This window comes from Hemiscyllium ocellatum, chromosome 12 (genome assembly GCF_020745735.1).
Source record: "Hemiscyllium ocellatum isolate sHemOce1 chromosome 12, sHemOce1.pat.X.cur, whole genome shotgun sequence".
Taxonomy (NCBI): domain Eukaryota; kingdom Metazoa; phylum Chordata; class Chondrichthyes; order Orectolobiformes; family Hemiscylliidae; genus Hemiscyllium; species Hemiscyllium ocellatum.
The window spans coordinates 11,220,145-11,241,283 of record NC_083412.1 but is presented as its reverse complement, the minus strand read 5'-3'; the positions used below and the strand labels follow the sequence as shown (position 1 = coordinate 11,241,283).

At 44.2% G+C, this 21,139-nt stretch overlaps 1 protein-coding gene across 1 annotated transcript in view; it reads left to right on the top strand.

The window, feature by feature from the left end:
* The window catches only part of apooa (apolipoprotein O, a), a 77,147-nt gene that overhangs the window by 48,741 nt on the left and 7,267 nt on the right, over nt 1–21,139 (top strand). The window contains exons 2-6 of the mRNA XM_060832876.1: nt 9,612–9,710; nt 11,884–12,003; nt 14,303–14,357; nt 16,184–16,282; nt 17,805–17,896. Of these exons, the coding sequence (XP_060688859.1) occupies nt 9,612–9,710; nt 11,884–12,003; nt 14,303–14,357; nt 16,184–16,282; nt 17,805–17,896 (465 nt within the window). The remainder of the gene's footprint in view (nt 1–9,611; nt 9,711–11,883; nt 12,004–14,302; nt 14,358–16,183; nt 16,283–17,804; nt 17,897–21,139) is intronic.

Below are 21,139 nucleotides of genomic sequence, written 5' to 3'. Positions count from 1 at the left end.
GTGTATCACAGTGTGTGTCAGTGTATCACAGTGTGTGTCAGTGTATCACAGTGTGTCAGTGTATCACAGTGTGTCTGTGTATCACAGTGTGTCTGTGTATCACAGTGTGTCAGTGTATCACAGTGTGTGTCAGTGTGTCACAGTGTGTCAGTGTGTCACAGTGTGTGTCAGTGTGTCACAGTGTGTGTCAGTGTGTCAGTGTATCACAGTGTGTGTCAGTGTGTGACAGTGTGTCAGTGTGTCACAGTGTGTGTCAGTGTGTCACTGTGTGTGTCAGTGTGTCACAGTGTGTCAGTGTATCACAGTGTGTCAGTGTATCACAGTGTGTCAGTGTATCACAGTGTGTGTCTGTGTATCACAGTGTGTCAGTGTATCACAGTGTGTCAGTGTATCACAGTGTGTGTCTGTGTATCACAGTGTGTCAGTGTATCACAGTGTGTCTGTGTATCACAGTGTGTGTCAGTGTGTCACAGTGTGTGTCAGTGTGTCACAGTGTGTCAGTGTATCACAGTGTGTGTCAGTGTGTGACAGTGTGTCAGTGTGTCACAGTGTGTGTCAGTGTGTCACTGTGTGTGTCAGTGTGTCACAGTGTGTCAGTGTATCACAGTGTGTCAGTGTATCACAGTGTGTGTCTGTGTATCACAGTGTGTCAGTGTATCACAGTGTGTCAGTGTATCACAGTGTGTGTCTGTGTATCACAGTGTGTGTCAGTGTATCACAGTGTGTCTGTGTATCACAGTGTGTCAGTGTATCTCCGTGTGTCAGTGTATCTCCGTGTGTGTCAGTGTGTCACAGTGTGTCAGTGTATCACAGTGTGTGTCAGTGTATCACAGTGTGTCTGTGTATCACAGTGTTTCAGTGTATCTCAGTGTGTCAGTGTATCACAGTGTGTCTGTGTATCACAGTGTGTGTCAGTGTATCACAGTGTGTGTCTGTGTATCACAGTGTGTCAGTGTATCACAGTGTGTCAGTGTATCACAGTGTGTGTCAGTGTATCACAGTGTGTCAGTGTATCACAGTGTATCACAGTGTGTGTCTGTGTATCACAGTGTGTGTCTGTGTATCACAGTGTGTGTCTGTGTATCACAGTGTGTGTCTGTGTATCACAGTGTGTCAGTGTATCACAGTGTGTGTCAGTGTATCACAGTGTGTGTCAGTGTATCACAGTGTGTGTCTGTGTATCACAGTGTGTCAGTGTATCACAGTGTGTCAGTGTATCACAGTGTGTGTCAGTGTATCACAGTGTGTCAGTGTATCACAGTGTGTCAGTGTTTCACAGTGTGTGTCAGTGTATCACAGTGTGTCAGTGTATCACAGTGTGTGTCAGTGTATCACAGTGTGTGTCATTGTGTCACAGTGTGTGTCTGTGACTCACAGTGTTTGTCTCTGTATCACAGTGTGTGTCTCTGTATCACAGTGTGTGTCTGTGTATCACAGTGTGTCAGTGTGTCACAGTGTGTGTCAGTGTGTCACTGTGTGTCAGTGTATCACAGTGTGTCAGTTTATCACAGTGTGTGTCAGTGTATCACAGTGTGTCAGTGTATCACAGTGTGTCAGTGTTTCACAGTGTGTGTCAGTGTATCACAGTGTGTCAGTGTATCACAGTGTGTGTCAGTGTATCACAGTGTGTGTCATTGTGTCACAGTGTGTGTCTGTGACTCACAGTGTTTGTCTCTGTATCACAGTGTGTGTCTCTGTATCACAGTGTGTGTCTGTGTATCACAGTGTGTCAGTGTGTCACAGTGTGTGTCAGTGTGTCACTGTGTGTCAGTGTATCACAGTGTGTCAGTGTATCACAGTGTGTGTCTGTGTATCACAGTGTGTCTGTGTATCACAGTGTGTCAGTGTATCACAGTGTGTGTCTGTGTATCACAGTGTGTGTCAGTGTATCACAGTGTGTCTGTGTATCACAGTGTGTCTGTGTATCACAGTGTGTGTCAGTGTATCACAGTGTGTCAGTGTATCACAGTGTGTCAGTGTATGACAGTGTGTGTCAGTGTATCACAGTGTGTGTCAGTGCATCACAGTGTGTGTCTGTGTATCACAGTGTGTCTGTGTATCACAGCGTGTCTGTATCACAGCGTGTCAGTGTATCACAGTGTGTCAGTGTATCACAGTGTGTCAGTGTATCACAGTGTGTCTGTGTATCACAGTGTGTGTCAGTGTATCACAGCGTGTCTGTGTATCACAATGTGTCTGTGTATCACAGTGTGTGTCTGTGTATCACAGTGTGTGTCAGTGTATCACAGTGTGTCAGTGTGTCACAGTGTGTCTGTGTATCACAGTGTATCACAGTGTGTGTCAGTGTATCACAGTGTGTCTGTGTATCACAGTGTGTGTCAGTGTATCACAGTGTGTCAGTGTGTCACAGTGTGTCTATGTATCACAGTGTATCACTGTGTCAGTGTATCACAGTGTGTCTGTGTATCACAGTGTGTGTCTGTGTATCACAGTGTGTCAGTGTATCACAGTGTGTCAGTGTATCACAGCGTGTGTCAGTGTATCACAGCGTGTGTCAGTGTATCACAGTGTGTCAGTGTATCACAGTGTGTGTCAGTGTATCACAGTGTGTGTCAGTGTATCACAGTGTGTGTCTCTGTATCACAGTGTGTGTCTGTGTATCACAGTGTGTCACAGTGTGTGTCAGTGTGTCACAGTGTGTCAATGTATCACAGTGTGTGTCACTGTATCACAGTGTGTCAGGGTATCACAGTGTGTGTCCGTGTATCTGTGTGTCAGTGTATCATACTGTGTGTTTCAGTGTATCACAGTGTGTCAGTGTATCACAGTGTGTGTCACTGTATCACAGTGTGTGTCACAGTGTGTCAGTGTACCACACTGTGTCAGTGTATCACTGTGTGTGTCAGTGTATCACTGTGTGTGTCAGTGTATCACAGTGTGTGTCAGTGTATCACAGTGTGTCAGTGTATCGCAGTGTGTCAGTGTATCACAGTGTGTCAGTGTATCACAGCGTGTGTCAGTGTATCACAGCGTGTGTCAGTGTATCACAGTGTGTCTGTGTATCACAGTGTGTCAGTGTATCACAGTGTGTGTCAGTGTATCACAGTGTGTGTCAGTGTATCACAGTGTGTGTCTCAGTATCACAGTGTGTGTCTGTGTATCACAGTGTGTCACAGTTTGTGTCAGTGTGTCACAGTGTGTCAGTGTATCACAGTGTGTGTCACTGTATCACAGTGTGTCAGGGTATCACAGTGTGTGTCCGTGTATCAGTGTGTCAGTGTATCATACTGTGTGTTTCAGTGTATCACAGTGTGTCAGTGTATCACAGTGTGTGTCAGTGTATCACAGTGTGTGTCAGTGTGTCACAGTGTGTCAGTGTACCACACTGTGTCAGTGTATCACAGTGTGTGTCAGTGTATCACTGTGTGTGTCAGTGTATCACAGTGTGTGTCAGTGTATCACAGTGTGTGTCAGTGTATCACAGTGTGTCAGTGTACCACACTGTGTCAGGGTATCACAGTGTGTGTCAGGGTATCACAGTGTGTGTCAGTGTATCACAGAGTGTGTCAGTGTACCACACTGTGTCAGGGTATCAAAGTGTGTGTCAGTGTGTCACAGTGTGTCAGTGTACCACACTGTGTCAGTGTATCACAGTGTGTGTCAGGGTATCACAGTGTGTGTCACTGTATCACAGTGTGCGTCAGGATATCACAGTGTGTGTCAGTGTATCACAGTATGTGTCAGTGTATCACAGTGTGTGTCAGTATATCACAGTGTGTCAGTGTATCACAGTGTGTGTCAGTGTATCACAGTGTGTGTCAGTGTACCACACTGTGTCAGTGTGTCACAGTGTGTCAGTGTACCACACTGTGTCAGGGTATCACAGTGTGTGTCAGTGTGTCACAGTGTGTCAGTGTATCACAGTGTGTGTCAGTGTATCACAGTGTGTGTCAGGGTATCACAGTGTGTGTCAGTGTATCACAGTGTGTCACAGTCTGTCAGTGTATCACAGTGAGTGTCAGTGTATCATACTGTGTGTGTCAGTGTGTCACAGTGTGTCAGTGTATCACAGTGTGTCAGTGTATGACAGTGTGTGTCAGTTATCACAGTGTGTGTCAGTGTATCACAGTGTGTCACAGTGTGTCAGGGTATCGCAGTGTGTGTTAGTGTATCACAGTGTGTCAGGATATCACAGTGTGTGCCAGTGTATCACAGTGTGTGTCAGTGTATCACAGTGGGTGTCAGTGTATCACAGTGTGTCAGTGTATCACAGTGTGTCAGTGTATGACAGTGTGTGTCAGTTATCACAGTGTGTCAGTGTGTCACAGTGTGTCAGTGTATCACAGTGTGTCAGTGTATGACAGTGTGTGTCAGTTATCACAGTGTGTGTCAGTGTATCACAGTGTGTCACAGTGTGTCAGGGTATCGCAGTGTGTGTTAGTGTATCACAGTTTGTCAGGGTATCACAGTGTGTGCCAGTGTATCACAGTGTGTGTCAGTGTATCACAGTGTGTCAGTGTATGACAGTGTGTGTCAGTTATCACAGTGTGTGTCACAGTATGTCAGTGTATCACAGTGTGTGTCAGTGTATCACAGTGTGTCAGTGTATCACAGTGTGTCAGTGTATCACAGTGTGTGTCAGTTATCACAGTGTGTCAGTGTATCACTGTGTGTGTCAGTGTATCACAGTGTGTTCGTGTATCACAGTGTGTTCGTGTATCACACTGTGTGTCAGTATATCACATTGTGTGTCAGTGTATCACAGTGTCAGTGTGTTAGTGTCAGTGTATTAGTGTTAGTGTTTTAGTATCAGTGTGTTAGTGTCAGTATTAGTGTGTTAGTGTCAGTGTTAGTGTTTTAGTGTCAGTGTAATAGTGTTAGTGTTTTAATGTTTGTGTATTAGTGTTAGTGTTTTGGTGTCAGTGTGTTTGTGTCTGTATGTTTGTGTTTGTGTCATTGTTAGTGTTTTAATGTCAGTGTGTTTGTGTCAGTGTATTAGTGTTAGTGTGTCAGTGTATTTTTGTCAGTGTGTTAGTGTCAGTGTATTAGTGTCAGTGTTTTAGTGTCAATGTATTAGTGTCAGTGTGTTAGTGTCAGTGTATTTGTGTTTGTGTTAGTGTTTTAATGTTAGTGTGTTAATTTTGGTGTGTTAGTGTCAGTATTTTAGTGTTAGTGTGTTAGTGTCAGTGTATTTGTGTTCGTGTTAGTGTTTTAATGTTAGTGTGTTAGTGTCAGTGTATTTGTGTTAGTGTTTTAATGTTAGTGTGTTAATGTTAGTGTATTAGTGTTAGTGTTAGTGCGTTAGTGTCAGTGTATTTTTGTTAGTGTGTTAGTGTCAGTGTGTTAGTGTCAGTATTAGTGTGTTAGTGTCAGTGTTAGTGTATTAGTGAAAGTCTCAGTGTGTCAGTGTCAGTGTATTAGTGTCAGTGTGTTCATGTCAATGTATTAGTGTTAGTGTCAGTGTATTTTTGTCGGTGTGTTATTGTTAGTGTGTTAGTGTATTAGTGTCAATGTGTTCGTGTCAATGTATTAGTGTTAGTGTGTTAGTGTCAGTGTTAGTGTTTTAGTGTCAGTGTTTTAGTGTCCGTGTTAGTGTTTTAATGTTAGGGTGTCAGTGTATTGGTGTCAGTGTGTTAGTGTATTGGTGTCAGTGTATTGGTGTCAGTGTGTTAGTGTCAGTGTCAGTGTATTTTTGTCAGTGTTTTAGTGTTAGTGTTTTAATGTTAGTGTATTAGTGTCATTGTGTTCGTGTCACTGTATTAGTGTTAGTGTCAGTGTATTAGTGTCAGTGTGTTAGTGTTAGTGTGTTAGTGTTAGTGTCAGTATTAGTGTGTTAGTGTCAATGTCAGTGTATTAGTGTCAGTGTGTTAGTGTCAGTGTATTTTTGTCAGTGTTTTAATGTTAGTGTATTAGTGTCAGTGTATTAGTGTCAGTGTGTTAGTGTCAGTGTGTTAGTGTTAGTGTCAGTATTAGTGTGTTAGTGTCAATGTCAGTGTATTAGTGTCAGTGTATTAGTGTCAGTGTGTTAGTGTCAGTGTTTTAGTGTTAGTGTCAGTGTATTTTTGTTAGTGTGTTAGTGTCAGTGTGTTAGTGTCAGTATTAGTGTCAGTCTCAGTGTTTTAGTCTCAGTGTGATAGTGTCAGTCTCAGTGTATTAGTGTCAGTGTGTTCATGTCAATGTTTTAGTGTTAGTGTGTTAGTGTTTTAGTGTTAGTGTTTTAGTGTTAATGTTTTAGTGTTAGTGTTTTAGTGTCAGTGTTAGTGTTTTAATGTTAGTGTGTCAGTGTCTTGGTGTCAGTGTATTAGTGTCAGTTTGTTAGTGTGTTAGTGTGTCAGTGTATTGGTGTCAGTGTATTGGTGTCAGTGTATTGGTGTCAGTGTATTGGTGTCAGTGTCAATGTATTAGTGTCAGTGTATTTTTGTCAGTGTGTTAGTGTTAGTGTTTTAATGTTAGTGTTAGTGTATTAGTATCATTGTGTTCGTGTCAATGTATTAGTGTTAGTGTCAGTGTATTAGTGTCAGTGTGTTAGTGTTTGAGTGTTAGTGTGTTAGTGTTAGTGTCAGTATTAGTGTGTTAGTGTCAATGTCAGTGTATTAGTGTCAGTGTATTTTTGTCAGTGTGTTGTGTTAGTGTTTTAATGTTAGTGTGTTAATGTTAGTGTATTAGTGTCAGTGTATTAGTGTTAGTGTCAGTGTTTTAGTGTTAGTGTCAGTGTATTAGTGTCAGTGTATTTTTGTTAGTGTGTTAGTGTCAGTATTAGTGTGTTAGTGTCAGTGTTAGTGTATTAGTGTCAGTCTCAGCGTTTTAGTCTCAGTGTATTAGTGTCAGTGTGTTCATGTCAATGTGTTAGTGCGTTAGTGTCAGTGTATTTTTGTCAGTGTGTTGTGTTAGTGTTTTAATGTTCGTGTGTTAATGTTAGTGTATTAGTGTCAGTGTATTAGTGTTAGTGTCAGTGTGTTAGTGTCAGTGTTTTAGTGTTAGTGTCAGTGTATTTTTGTTAGTGTGTTAGTGTCTGTGTTAGTGTCAGTATTAGTGTGTTAGTGTCGGTGTTAGTGTATTAGTGTCAGTCTCAGCGTTTTAGTCTCAGTGTGTTAGTGTCAGTGTATTAGTGTCAGTGTGTTCATGTCAATGTGTTAGTGTCAGTGTATTTTTGTCGGTGTGTTAGTATCAGTGTGTTAGTGTTAGTGTCAGTGTATTAGTGTCAGTGTGTTCGTGTCAATGTATTAGTGTTAGTGTCAGTGTTAGTGTTTTAGTGTCAGTGTGTTTGTGTCAGTGTTTTAGTGTCAGTGTTAGTGTTTTAATGTTAGTGTATTGGTGTCAGTGTGTTAGTGTCAGTGTATTAGTGTCAGTGTGTTCGTGTCAATGTATTAGTGTTAGTGTGTTAGTGTCAGTGTTAGTGTTTTAGTGTCAGTGTTTTTGTGTTAGTGTTAGTGTATTAGTGTTAGTGTTTTAATGTCAGTGTATTAGTGTCAGTGTGTTAGTGTTAGTGTCAGTGTATTTTTGTTAGTGTGTTAGTGTCAGTGTTAGTGTATTAGTGTCAGTCTCAGTGTTTTAGTCTGTGTTTTAGTCTCAGTGTGTTCGTGTCGGTGTATTAGTGTCAGTGTGTTCATGTCAATGTATTAGTGTTGGTGTGTTAGTGTCAGTGTATTTTTGTCGGTGTGTTAGTGTTAGTGTGTTAGTGTCAGTGTGTTCGTGTCAATGTATTAGTGTTAGTGTCAGTGTTAGTGTTTTAGTGTCAGTGTGTTTGTGTCAGTGTTTTAGTGTCAGTGTTAGTGTTTTAATGTTAGTGTATTGGTGTCAGTGTGTTTGTGTTAGTGTTAGTGTCAGTGTATGTTTGTCAGTGTTTTAGTGTTAGTGTGTTAGTGTTAGTGTTTTAATGTTAGTGTATTAGTGTCATTGTGTTCGTGTTAGTGTTTTAGTGTCAGTGTGTTAGTGTCAGTATTAGTGTGTTAGTGTCAGTGTATTAGTGTTAGTGTCGGTGTATTTTTGTCAGCGCGTTAGTGTCAGTGTTTTTGTGTTAGTGTGTTCGTGTCAGTGTATTTGTGTTAGTGTTTTAATGTTAGTGTGTTAGTGTTAGTGTATTTTTGTTAGTGTGTTAGTGTCAATGTGTTAGTGTCAGTGTTAGTGTATTAGTGTCAGTCTCAGTGTTTTAGTCTCAGTGTGTTAGTGTCGGTGTATTAGTGTCAGTGTGTTCATGTCAATATATTAGTGTTAGTGTGTTAGTGTCAGTGTGTTTGTGTCAGTGTCAGTGTATTAGTGTCAGTGTGTTCATGTCAATGTATTAGTGTCGGTGTGTTAGTGTCAGTGTATTTTTGTCGGTGTGTTAGTGTCAGTGTCAGTGTGTCAGTGTCAGTGTGTTTGTGTCAGTGTTAGTGTTTTAGTGTTAGTGTTTTAATGTTAGTGTGTTAGTGTATTGGTGTCAGTGTGTTTGTGTCAGTGTGTTAGTGTGTCAGTGTATTGGTGTCAATGTATTAGTGTCAGTGTATTTTTGTCAGTGTTTTAGTGTTAGTGTTTTAATGTTAGTGTTAATGTATTAGTGTCATTGTGTCCGTGTCAATGTATTAGTGTTAGTGTCAGTGTTTTTGTGTTAGTGTCAGTGTCAGTGTGTTCGTGTCAGTGTGTTCGTGTCTGTGTGTTCGTGTCAGTGTTAGTGTATTAGTGTCAGCGTATCATAGTGTGTGTTAGTGTCAATGTTAGTGTCAGTGTTAACGTAAATGTGAATGGAAATGTTAGTGTGAAAATCAGTGTAATTGTTCACATTTATCAGTGTAAATGTTAGTGTAAATATGAGTGAGTGTAAATGTCAGTATTTATCAGTGGAGATGTGAATTAGTGTTAATCTTAATCAGTGTAAATGTCACTGTGAATGTTGTTTAGTGTTAATATTAATGAGTGTAAACATTAGTGTAAGTGTTAATTAGTGTGCACATTTATCAGTGTAAAGATAACATCGTGAGAAAGGGAGACTTCAATATTAAGATACAACATTGCATAGATACACTATAGTGAGAGTCGAAAAGAGTGGTGCTGGAAAAGCACAGCAGGTCAGGCAACATCTGAGGAGCAGGAGAGGCAACGTTTCGGGCATCAGCCATTCCTGATGAAGGGTTTATGCCCGAAACGTCAACTCTCCTGCTCCTAGGCTGCTTCCATGACCTGCTGTGCTTTTCCAGCACCACACTCTTCAACTCTGATATTCCAGCATCTGCAGTCTTCATTTTCTCTGTCACATTACAGTGGGAGAGTGGTACAACATATACTAGAGTGAGAGCACAATAAAATGTTGTTTCGAAATACTATAGTGAGATTGCAATATAACAGTGTTTAAATATACTATAGTGGGAGTATGGTACAACTTTGTATGAATATACCATAGTGAGAATGCAATACAACATTGTATAGGTATACTATGGTGAGAGGGCAATACATTGGTGCACAGATAGGTTGTGGTGAGAAGATAATCCACTTTGCTCAGGGCTAGATTATCTTCATGGTTCTTGATTGCATCCAGTACTTTCACAGAAGTTGTAATTATTTCACCGATAGTCATTCAGCATGACTGTTCAACCATCCAGTGTTCTGATGCCTTAACGAGAGCTTGCACAAAAATCCCTCTGACAGAAAAACAATCCCTTCCTTTCCCATTGCAGGGTTTTGGTTGGGCAATGTCTCATGCCTATCTGGCTGGCCTGTCGGCACCAGTGTTTGCACAGAGTGACAGTCAAGAGAAAGGGCTTCGGATTGACCAGGTACCTCTCTTGTATTTTTGCAAAGTGAATTCTTTCTGCATTGATTTTGGTCAGAAAACCTAATGTTTAATTTTTCTAAACAAATGCTTCACAGGGGAAAGATTTGAATTTGAATAACCCCTCACTGTGTCTCTGGGAATTACTTTGTGTCCTCTTGAATATCCATTGTGAGAATGTCCAACCCTTTAATACTGACCATTCAAATCCTGGATTGAAACTATCATCGGTATCTCATGACCTATTTATCTTCCTTTTAAGTCAAACATTCCTAATTTTATATTCCCACCATTGGTGACTTTTCAGCTGGTTAGATCCTCAACTCTGCAATTATTTCACTCTGAGTGTGCTTTGACCCCTCTTTGTCCCTTAAGGTATCCCAACCAAAAGTTCCTCTTTGACAAAGCTTTTTATCACCTGACTGTATCTCCTCCTGTGGCTCAATTTCTGATGACAGCCCAATAAAGGTCTCCGGGATGCTTTCCTGCATTAAATGTCCAATATTATTCCATATTCTTGTTGTCCCAAACCAGTCAGAATAACATTCATAAAGAGGCATTCTTTCAACTGTCGAGGTTAAGGAAGGAAATTCTTATCAAGGTACACATCTTACAGAGTCATACACCAAGCCCTCTGGCCCAACCTGTTCATACCAACCAGGTTTCCTCAACTGATTAGTCCCAATTTATTTGGGAGGGCGCTGTATGAGAGAGCGCCTTTTATTACATTGGAAGCTGGGTGGTCCCAAACCCTTCCCTAATCCCAGATTTGAGCCAATCCTTCTCCCTCTTGAAGCCTCCCCCTTTGCCCCTGCTATGTTCAACCTCAAACATGGGGCTTCTGTGCCTCCCCCCCCCCCAACTCTGACCTCAATCTGTTCTTCTGCCCCCGATACCATCACACTTTCCTGGCCTCCTCTGGCACCGAGACTAAGGCTCAGTTCTGTCCAGTCAGCTGCTACCTAAGATCTTCCTGACTGCCCAGATCGGACTCCATCAACTTTCTCACCCCTTTGGAGTCCTATCGTCATGCTGTGCTCTTCCCTCCCCCTCCCACTTTGATATCCCCTGGCCTGGGAGCTGATGCTCGGCAGGCTTTCAGTACAAAGCAGTGCCCCTTGCTGCCCCCAGCCTCCCCAACACTAGGGAAGCATACACAAGTAGAAAAGAGTCAATTTTCGGGAAGGTTCATCTGGGAGCAACCAGAGTCACGAGAAATGCTTAGAAAACCATCGCCTCCGCTGGGGATCCGTAGATCAATCCAAACATTGAATTAAAGTGCCATTTTAAGTATCAACCTCGCAAACCTATCAGTGAGAATTACCTTTGTCGGAGAACGTTAACAGACCAACTGAAACCACAGACAGTACCATTTTAAACTGATGCAGGGCCACGGAGAGATAGTGGCTAAGTGGGATTAGTTTTGGATTGATCCAGGCTACCAACAGTGGACTCTGCGAATATATGTTCCGTGTTGGTTGTCTTAACAGAGATCAACCGAACAGTTGTTTTACTCCTGGTAGCCAGTCAGTGAGGGAGGAAACGGTGGCACAGTGGTTAGCACTGCTACCTCACAGCGCCAGAGACCCGGGTTCAATTCCCGCCTCAGGCGACTGACTGTGTGGAGTTTGCACGTTCTCCCCGTGTCTGCATGGGTTTCCTCCGGGTGCTCCAGTTTCCTCCCACAGTCCAAAGATGTGCGGGTCAGGTGAATTGGCCATGCTAAATTGTCCCTCGTGTTAGGTAAGGGGTAAATGTAGGGGTATGGGTGGGTTGCGCTTCCGTGGGTCAGTGTGGACTTGTTGGGCCGAAGGGCCTGTTTCCACACTGTAAGTAATCTAATCTAAACCAAGCCAACCTTTCCTTGGTATAGATGCATTTGCAGGGTGAATCATTCCAGGTACATACCTCCGAGTTTGATTCACTCCCTGTGTCCATAAGTCTCTCTTCACAAAAATATTATTTTTAGTCAACTTGTTCACATGTTATGATGTTTCTGGGGCAGGTGGGATTTGAACCTGGACTTCTGGCCCAGAGGTCGGGACACAGCCACTGCGCTTCAGGGTGCCATTACATCTGGTCAAGTAACAATCTGATCACTGCTGTCCACGTCTGTTTATTGACCCTTGATTGACGTAATGGCTGCCAGTAACCTTTCTCCCGTTATTGATTTGCAGTTGTCGCTCTACACGACCCCGGACACAAACTATCAATTTGTGGAGGCGAAACCAAGCCCGCTGGAAGAGAGAATTTCCGAACTCCGCAAGTTAGCTACTGCACACACCGCCGGGCTCCAGGTACCACCGAGTCCTCTCACTCTGCCCTCTGGAGGAGGGGGCTGGAATTGCTTTGAAGCCACACTGTAGTTCCTGTCCACCTTGTTGCATCAAGGAATGAGAATAATAATTGTGGCCCTGTTTCTGCCAAAATCACGCGTGTCGAGGCTCACTGGTTATTTCCTCCCTGTTGTGGATCTTTTTGGATCGGGAGAGAAGTGGGCTGCTGCTGTGTTCCACATTCAACTCCCACTGAATGGGGGAGTTATCTGTTCCCCAACAGGAAGAGGTTTCCACTGTCAAGACTTTCTGAATCCGAGTATTGTAACGGTAATCCTGCAGAGACCAGAGCACAGGAGCTTTGCAAAACCATGTTTTGCTTCTCTTTCGGTTTGACCCTGGCCAAACTCCATAAGAGGCATTCTGACACTTATCCTACCCTGTGTTAATCAGCTCTCTGCTTTGCAGTTCTAGCTGGTCACACTCACTGTCAAAATTGCCTTCCTGAGGATCACGATCCATTTCAGTGGCTGGAAGGCGAAAACATTGCTGGTCCAAGAGCCTAGGCAACGATGGCCTCATCCCAAAAGAAGAGCAGCTTGTGAGGGATTAGTGAATCCCTTCTTGCCAAGGGTGAGACTGTCCATTCAGCCACCACTGTTGTCTGACTTCCCTGTTCGTACTTCCAAAGCCAAACATCCCAATTCTGCCCCCACCTTCGGCCAATCCATGTGATACCAAGGAACGGCTGGATACTGCAAAGACTATGGGCCCTGATAACGTTCCAGCAATAGCACTGAAGGCTTCTGCTCCAGAAGCTGCCCCTCCTTAGCCAAGCTGTTCCAGTACAGTTACACATGTCCATGTCCAGTTACAACATTGGAATCAACCTGACAATATGGAAAGTTGCCCAGGTCTCTCCTGTGTACAAGAAGCAGGACAAACCCAACCTGGCCAATTCCTACCCTATCAGTCTATTCTCAACCATCAGTAAACTGATGGCAGGGTCAGTGAAAGTGCTTTCAAGGGGTACTTGTTCAGCAATAACCCGCTCAGTTTGGGTTCTGCCAGGGTGACTCAGTTCCTGATCATCACAAAGTCAGAAGTGGGGATATTCGTACAATGTTGGGCACCAGTTGCGACTCCCCAGACAGTGAAGCAGTTCATGCTCACACACAACAAGATCTGGACAATGTCCAGGGTTCAGAGATGGCGAGTAATAGTACGGTGGCTCAGTGGTTAACACTGCTGCCACACAGCACCAAGGACCTGGGTTCAATTCCAGCCTCGGGTGACCATCTGTGTGGAGCTTGCACATTCTCCCTATGCCTGCATGGGTTTCCTCTGGGTGCTCTGGTTTCCTCCCACAGTCCAAAGATGGACAGGTCAGGTGGATTGACCATGTTAAATTGCCCGTAGTGTTCAGGGATATGTAGGTTAAGTGGATTAGTATGGGGAAATGCAGAGTAATAGGGTCTGGATGGGGTTCTGTTCAGAGGGTCAGTGTGGACTTGATGGGCCGAATGACTTGTTTCCACACTGTAGTGATTCTGTGATTTTTTTTTATATCGGTGATGAGTATCATATGTGTCAGGCAATGATGATAACAAGAAAAAATCTGAACCATCACCTCTTGACATTCAGTGGCCTTAACATTGCTGAATCTTAAACATCCTGGGGTTTTTATTTGAGATGGAACCTCTCATCCCGACTCCTCTCTATCTGACTGACAAACAACCCAAATGCAGCAACCTTCTCCCTCTGACTGACTGACTAAACTGGTGGTTCAGTAACCCTTCAACTATTCTGAGTGACCCTTTGAAAACATTGTCTAGAGGGTGAGCTACAATGTTGAATACTATAAAGGTTTTAGAAATGTCAAGTGTAGCAACCCCTCAACGCTTGGTTCCCTGAGATTGCCAGGTGAAAGTGTGGGCTGCAGATGCTGGAGATTAGAGTCGAGAGTGTGGTGCTGGAGAAGCACAGCAGGTCAGGCAACATCTGAGGAGCAGGAGAGTCGGCGTTTCAGGCAACTCTTCATCAGGAATGAGGCTGTGAGCTGAGGCCTCATTCCCGATGAAGGGCTTTTGCCTGAAACGTCGCCTTTCCTGCTTCTCGGATGCTGCCTGACCTGCTGTGCTCTTCCAGCACCTCACTCCCTGAGATTGCTGTCTAATGTAGTACAAATTAGGTACAAAAATGATTGCTATCCCAGACTTTGATCCCTAAGTGCTTGGGTCAGAAAATAAATGGGCACTTGAATTTCTCCTTTGTTGGCAGATCTTTCTTTCTGGAATCACGTCTGATTTCTTCCTTCTAGGATGCCTACACAACAGTGAAGCCGAAAATGGAAAACACGCTTCAGTTTGGAAAAGGTAATCATCCCTCAGTGTGCTGTCATCCTCCTCTGGGCGGCACAGTGGCACAGTGGGTTAGCACTGCTGCCTCACAGCGCCTGACACCCGGGTTCAATTCCCGCCTCAGGCGACTGACTGTGTGGAGTTTGCACGTTCTCCCCGTGTCTGCGTGGGTTTCCTCCGGGTGCTCCGGTTTCCTCCCACAGTCCAAAGATGTGCGGGTCAGGTGAATTGGCCATGCTAAATTGCCCGTAGTGTTAGGTAAGGGGTATATGTAGGGTTTAGATTAGATTAGATTACTTACAATGTGGAAACAGGCCCTTTGGCCCAACAAGTCCACACCGACCCGCCGAAGCGCAACCCACCCATACATTTACCCCTTACCTAACACTACGGGCAATTTAGCATGGCCAATTCACCTGACCCGCACATCTTTGGACTGTGGGAGGAAGCCGGAGCACCCGGAGGAAACCCACGCAGACACGGGGAGAACGTGCAAACTCCGCACAGTCAGTCGCCTGAGTCAGGAATTGAACCCGGGTCTCAGGTGCTGTGAGGCAGCAGTGCTAACCACTGTGCCACCGTGCCACCCACGGGTTATGGGTGGGTTGTGCTTCGGCGGGTCGGTGTGGACTTGTTGGGCCGAAGGGCCTGTTTCCACACTGTAAGTAATCTAATCTAATATAATCTCTGTTCTTTATACAGCATGGGAAAAGGTGGCATTGAAGTCATCGAGATAAATGTCCTGGGAATGTGGGTTCATATCTCACTGCAGTAACTGGTGAAATTTGAATTCAGCTCATAAAATCTGGCATATAAAGTTCACTTTCAGTGATGATAGTTGTTGTGGGAATCATCGATTATTGTAAAACCTGTCTGGTTCACTCATGTCCTTTTGGGAGGGAAATCTGCCATGTGACTCCGAAACCTCAGCAATGTGGTTGATGCTTAATTGCCTTCTGAAATGGCCCACTCAGTCCAAACAGCAAACAGACACGGGTAACAAGTACTGCTCTTTTTTTTTTGCAAGGATAAAAAGATAATGGGTAGCAATGGTGGCTCAGTGGTTAGCACTGCTGCCTCACAGTGGCAAGGACCCGGATTCAAATCCACCCCCTGGTGGCTGTCTGTGTGGAGTTTGCACATTCTCCCCGTGTCTGCGTGGGTTTCCTCCGGGTGCTCCGGTTTCCCCCCACAGTCCAAAGATGTGCAGGTCAGGTGAATTGGCCATGCTATAACACTTATCCTGCGTTATATACCTATCTCTTTCCACTGCTCAAGTAAACATAACTGAATTGTGGCAACTATTGCCAAAGTGCTCACCTACCTCCAAATCTAATCCCTGGCTGGGTTCATTCCCCAGTACCTCGTCCCTTGTTGGCGAGAGGGGGAGGGGGTGGGGGAGGCAGGGGTGGGGGAGGCAGGGGCGGGGTGCTGAGATTTCTTATTTTTATTCATTGAAGGGTCATGGGTGGTGTTAGCATGGCTGGGAGCTCAAAGGCAACTAGGTTGACAGGCAATAAATATTGGCCCGGTCAATGATGCACATGCCCCATGAGTGAATAAAAAGGCAAAAAAAAACGAACCCTACCATTCGAAGCTCAGTTCTTGAACGTATCTTGGTGTGAGATGGACAAGCATTCAGTTACCTGGCTTAGATCGGTGTGCCCCGTCTCCAGTCAAATGGGACTCACTGCTGGGGGTGTGGGAGCATCGAAGATACTACTCCAAGGCAATGAATGTATCATTTGTAGTTTAAAAGCTGGGGGAATTGAGGGTGTTGAGATCAATTCAGAGACCTGGTGGACTGGGATGGTGCTAACATCTTGCTTTGCCTTTGGTAGATGGCTATACCTTTCTGAAGAACCCACCAGCTGGATTCTACCCACGTGCTGGAGTCATCGCAGTGGCTGGAGTAGCTGGCCTCCTTCTCGCTGGGAGGGGTAGGAGCTAAAGGAAACCTTTACTTCATATGTCCTTTTTGTGTGTGCAGCCAATGAGGAGATGGTGACACTGTGGTAATGTCACTGGACTAGGAACCCAGAGGCATCAGCGAATGGTCCCTGGATATGGTTCAAATCCCACCGTGGCACGAGTGTTGGAATTTTAAATTTAAGGAATAAGTCTGGAATCAGAAGCTCATCTCAGTCATTGTGACCAGGAACTAATCGTTGCCACGTCTTGGCCCAGGCCTGAATATTGACCAGACCTTGTTGTATGGGGAAATTGAGTCGGATTGTAAATTATTCGATCTCCCGCACTGGTCTCTGTGATACTCCACTACCTATTCTTGTCAACCTAAAAACGACCCAATTCATCCAACTGCTTACTTTCTGTTAGCTCGTAACCTTTAACCTGGCCCTTAATGAAAGTCCTTCTGAGAATTCAAGTCCATCATCTCCCCTTTGTCCAAAAACTTGTACCTTCTTCAAAGAACTCTAATGATTATTTCCCTCCTTGTTGATCTGATCACTTTAAGATGTGATGGTGGTGACTAAAATGGTGGACTGAGAGTGATGTGCTCCTGAGACTCACGCTTGCTTGTAAATTTACTTCTGGATTTCTTTGAGCAATTACGGTGTTTTTAAAAGAGATTTGGATAAGTACATGAATGAGAAATTTTTGGAGGGACACGGGTCAGGTGCAGGCAAGTGGGGTCAGTTTAATTTGGGAACATGATCAGTATGGACTGGTTGGACCAAAGGATCTATTTCCATGCTGGGAGAAAGTGGTGCTCCAGAATCGGAGTTGGAAAGTGTCGCACTGGAAAAGCACAGCCGGTCAGACAGCATCCAAGGAGCAGGAGAGTCGGCGTTTTGGGCATCAGACCGTTATCAGGAATGTGGGGAAGAAAGGGAGCTGAGCGATAAACGGGAGAGTGGGAGTGGGGCTGGGGTCGGCGGGAGGGTAGCGGAAGGTTGTCGGGAAGGTGATAGGTGAATGCAGGTGAGGGCAAATTGTGATAGGTCGATGGGGAGGGTGGAGCAGATAGATGGGCAGGAAGATGGATAGGTGGGACAGGTCAAGAGAGTGGTGCCATGTGCAGGGTTGGATCTGGGATGAGCTAGGGGGAGGGTAGATTTGGAAACTTGTGAGGTTGGCGTCGATGCCATGTGGTTGAAGGGTCCCAAGGTGGAAGATGAGGGTCCTTCCTCCAGTTGTTGGGTGGCTTGGATTTGGCAGTGAACGAGGCCCATTACTTGCATGTCCTTGGTGGAGTGAGAGGGAGGGTTGAAGTGGTTGGCCACAGGACAGTGGGGTTGTTGGATGCATGTATCGCAGAGATGTTCCCTGAAACACTCCGTGAGTTGGCGTTCGGTCTCCCCGATGTAGAAGAGACCACATTGAGAGCAATAGATACAGTAATGAGGTGGGTGGATGTGCAAGAAAATCTATGTCGGATTTCTGTCTGCTGTTGTCTGCTGACTTCTGATTTTATTGATCACATTTGTTGCACTTTGATAGGTTCCCGGGTAAGAAAAGTGCTTTATTCATGTGGGTTTGTTGCAGCTTGTGGCTCTCTGTATTATCCTGAAGAAACTGTCAAAGCAGCAAAGGTAAGTGCATGGATTCTTGTTGTTTCAAATGGCCACACACTGATCTGTTAAATACTCCACAAAGATTTTTCTAATGTCTTTTTATGTGATTAAAAGGTATTAGTAATTTCAAAGTAGGTTTTATCTCTGCCTTAAAGTCTCCTGGATGGTTTATTAAAAACTGTTATAGATACAGATGGGTTGGTCAGATCAGTGGTAGACAATAGACAATAGGTGTAGGAGTAGGCCATTCTGCCCTTCTAGCCTGCACCACCATTCAAAATGGTAATGGCTGATCATCCTTAATCAATATCCTGTTCCTGCCTTATCTCCATAACCCTTGATTCCACAATCCTTGAGAGCTCTATCCAACTCTTTCTTAAATGAATCCAGAGACTGGTCCTCCACTGCCCTCTGGGGCAGAGCATTCCACACACCCACCACTCTCTGGGTGAAGAAGTTTCTCCTCATCTCTGTCCTAAATGGTCTACCCCATATTTTTAAACTGTGTCCTCTGGTTCGGCACTCACCCATCAGCGGAAACATGTTTCCTGCCTCCAGAGTGTCCAATCCTTTAATAATCTTATGTCTCAATCAGATCCCCTCTCAGTCTTCTAAACTCAAGGGTATACAAGCCCAGTCGCTTCAGTCTTTCAGTGTAAGGTAATCCCGTCATTCCAGGAATTGACCTCGTGAACCTACGTTGCACTCCCTCAATAGCCAGAATGTCTTTCCTCAAATTTGGAGACCAGAACTGCACACAGTACTCCAGGTGCGGTCTCACCAGGGCCCTGTACAGCTGCAGAAGAACCTCTTTGCTTCTATACTCAATCCCTCTTGTTATGAAGGCCAGCATGCTATTAGCTTTCTTCACCACCTGCTGTACCTACATGCTTACCTTCATTGACTGGTGTACAAGAACACCCAGATCTCTCTGTACTGCCCCTTTACCTAAATTAATTCCATTGAGGTAGTAATCTGCCTTCCTGTTCTTGTCACCAAAGTGGATTACCATATATTTATCCACATTAAACTGCATCTGCCATGCATCTGACCACTCACTAACCTATCCAGGTCACCCTGTAATGTCCTAACATCCTCATCATATTTCACCCTGCCACCCAGCTTAATATCATCAGCAAATTTGCTAATGTTATTGCTGATACCATCTTCTATATCATTAACATATATTGTAAAAAGCTGCGGTCCCAGTACTGATCCCTGCGGTACCCCATTGGTCACTGCCTGCCATTCCGGAATGGAGCCGTTTATTTCCTATTTCTTTGTTTCCTGTCAGCCAATCGACTTTCAATCCAAGTTAGTACTTTGTCCCCAATACCATGCGCCCTAATTTTGCTCACTAACCTCCTATGTGGGACTTTATCAAAAGCTTTCTGAAAGTCCAGGTACACTATATCTACTGGATCTCCCTCATCCATCTTCAGAGTTACATCCTCAAAAAATTCCAGAAGATTAGTCAATTATGATTTCCCCTTCATAAATCCATGCTGACTCTGGCCTATCCTGTTACTACTATCCAGATGTGTTGTAATTTGATCCTTTATAATCGACTGCAGCATCTTTCCCACCACTGAGGTCAGACTAAATAGTCTATAATTTTCTGTTTTCTCTCTCCCACCTTTCTTAAAAAGTGGTATAACATTAGCCACCCTCTAATCCGCAGGAACTGATCCCGAATCTATCGAACTCTGGAAAAAAATCACCAACGCATCCACGATTTCCCAAGCCACCTCCTTCAGTACCCTGGGATGTAGACCATCAGGCCCCAGGGACTTATCAAACTTCAGACCTAACAGTCTCTCCAACACCAAATCCTGGCAAATATAGATTCCCTTAAGTTCAGGTCCTTCAGCCACTGTAACCTCAGGGAGATTGCTTGTGTCTTCTCCAGTGAACACAGATCTGAAGTACCAATTCAATTCTTCTGCCATTTCTTTGTTCCCTGTAATATATTCCCCTGTTTCTGTCTTCAAGGGCCCAATTTTAGTCTTAACCATTTTTTTGCCTTTCACATACCTAAAAAAGCTTTTACTATCCCCTTTTATATTTTTGGCCAGTTTACCTTCGTACCTCATTTTTTCTCTGTATATTTCCTTCTTAGTAATCTTCTGTTGTTCTTTAAAAGCTTCCCTGTCCTCAGTTTCCCACTTATCTTTGCTGTGTTATACTTTTTCTCTTTTAACTTTATGTTTCTTAACTTCCCTCGTCAGCCACAGCCGCCCATGCCTCCTCCTGCGATCCTTCTTCCTTTTTGGAATGAACTGATCCTGCAACTTCTGCATTATACACAGAAATATCCACCATTGTTCCTCCACTGTCATCACTGCTAAGGTATTGCACCATTGAACTTTGGCCAGCTCCTCCCTCATAGCTCCATAGTTCCCTTTATTCAACAGAAATATTGTCACTTCCAATTGTTCCCTCTCCCTCTCAAATTGCAGATTGAAGCTTATTGTATTATGGTCACTACCTCCCAATGGCTCCTTCACTTCGAGGTCCCTGATCAATTCTGGTTCGTTACACAATACTAGATCCAGAATTGCCTTCTCCCTGGTCGGCTCCAGCACCAGCTGTTCTAAGAATCCATCTCGGAGGCACTCCACAAAGTCTCTTTCTTGAGGTCCAATACCATCCTGATTCTCCCAGTCTACCTGCATGTTAAAATCCCCCATAACAACTGTAGTAACATCTTTGCGACAGGCCATTTTCAGCTCCTGATTCAACTTACATCCGACATCCAGACTACAGTTTGGGGGCCTGTAGATGACTCCCAAGAGAGTCTTTTTACCCTTAGTATTTCTCAGCTCTATCCATACTGACTCTACATCCCCTGACTCTAGGTCCCCCCGCGCAAGGGACTGAATATCCTCCCTTACCAACAAGGCCACTCCACCCCCTCTGCCCGTCAGTCTGTCCTTACGATAGCACGTGTAGCCTTGAATATTCATTTCCCAGGCCCTGTCCACTTGAAGCCACGTCTCAGTTATCCCCACAATATTGTATCTGCCAATTTACAAAAGAGCCTCAAGCTCATCTATCTTATTTCTAATGCTTCGTGCATTCATGTATAGTATTTTTAATTTGTTACTGCCCTCACCCTTCCCATCAACTCCTATTTGACTCAACCTTACAGCATGATCCCTTTCCGAATTTTCTGCCTCATTGCTACAGTTGTCTTTCTTGACTTCCCTTGTTCTAACTTTCCCTTCAATTTCCTTCTTAAACATCCAGTTTGTCCCCTCC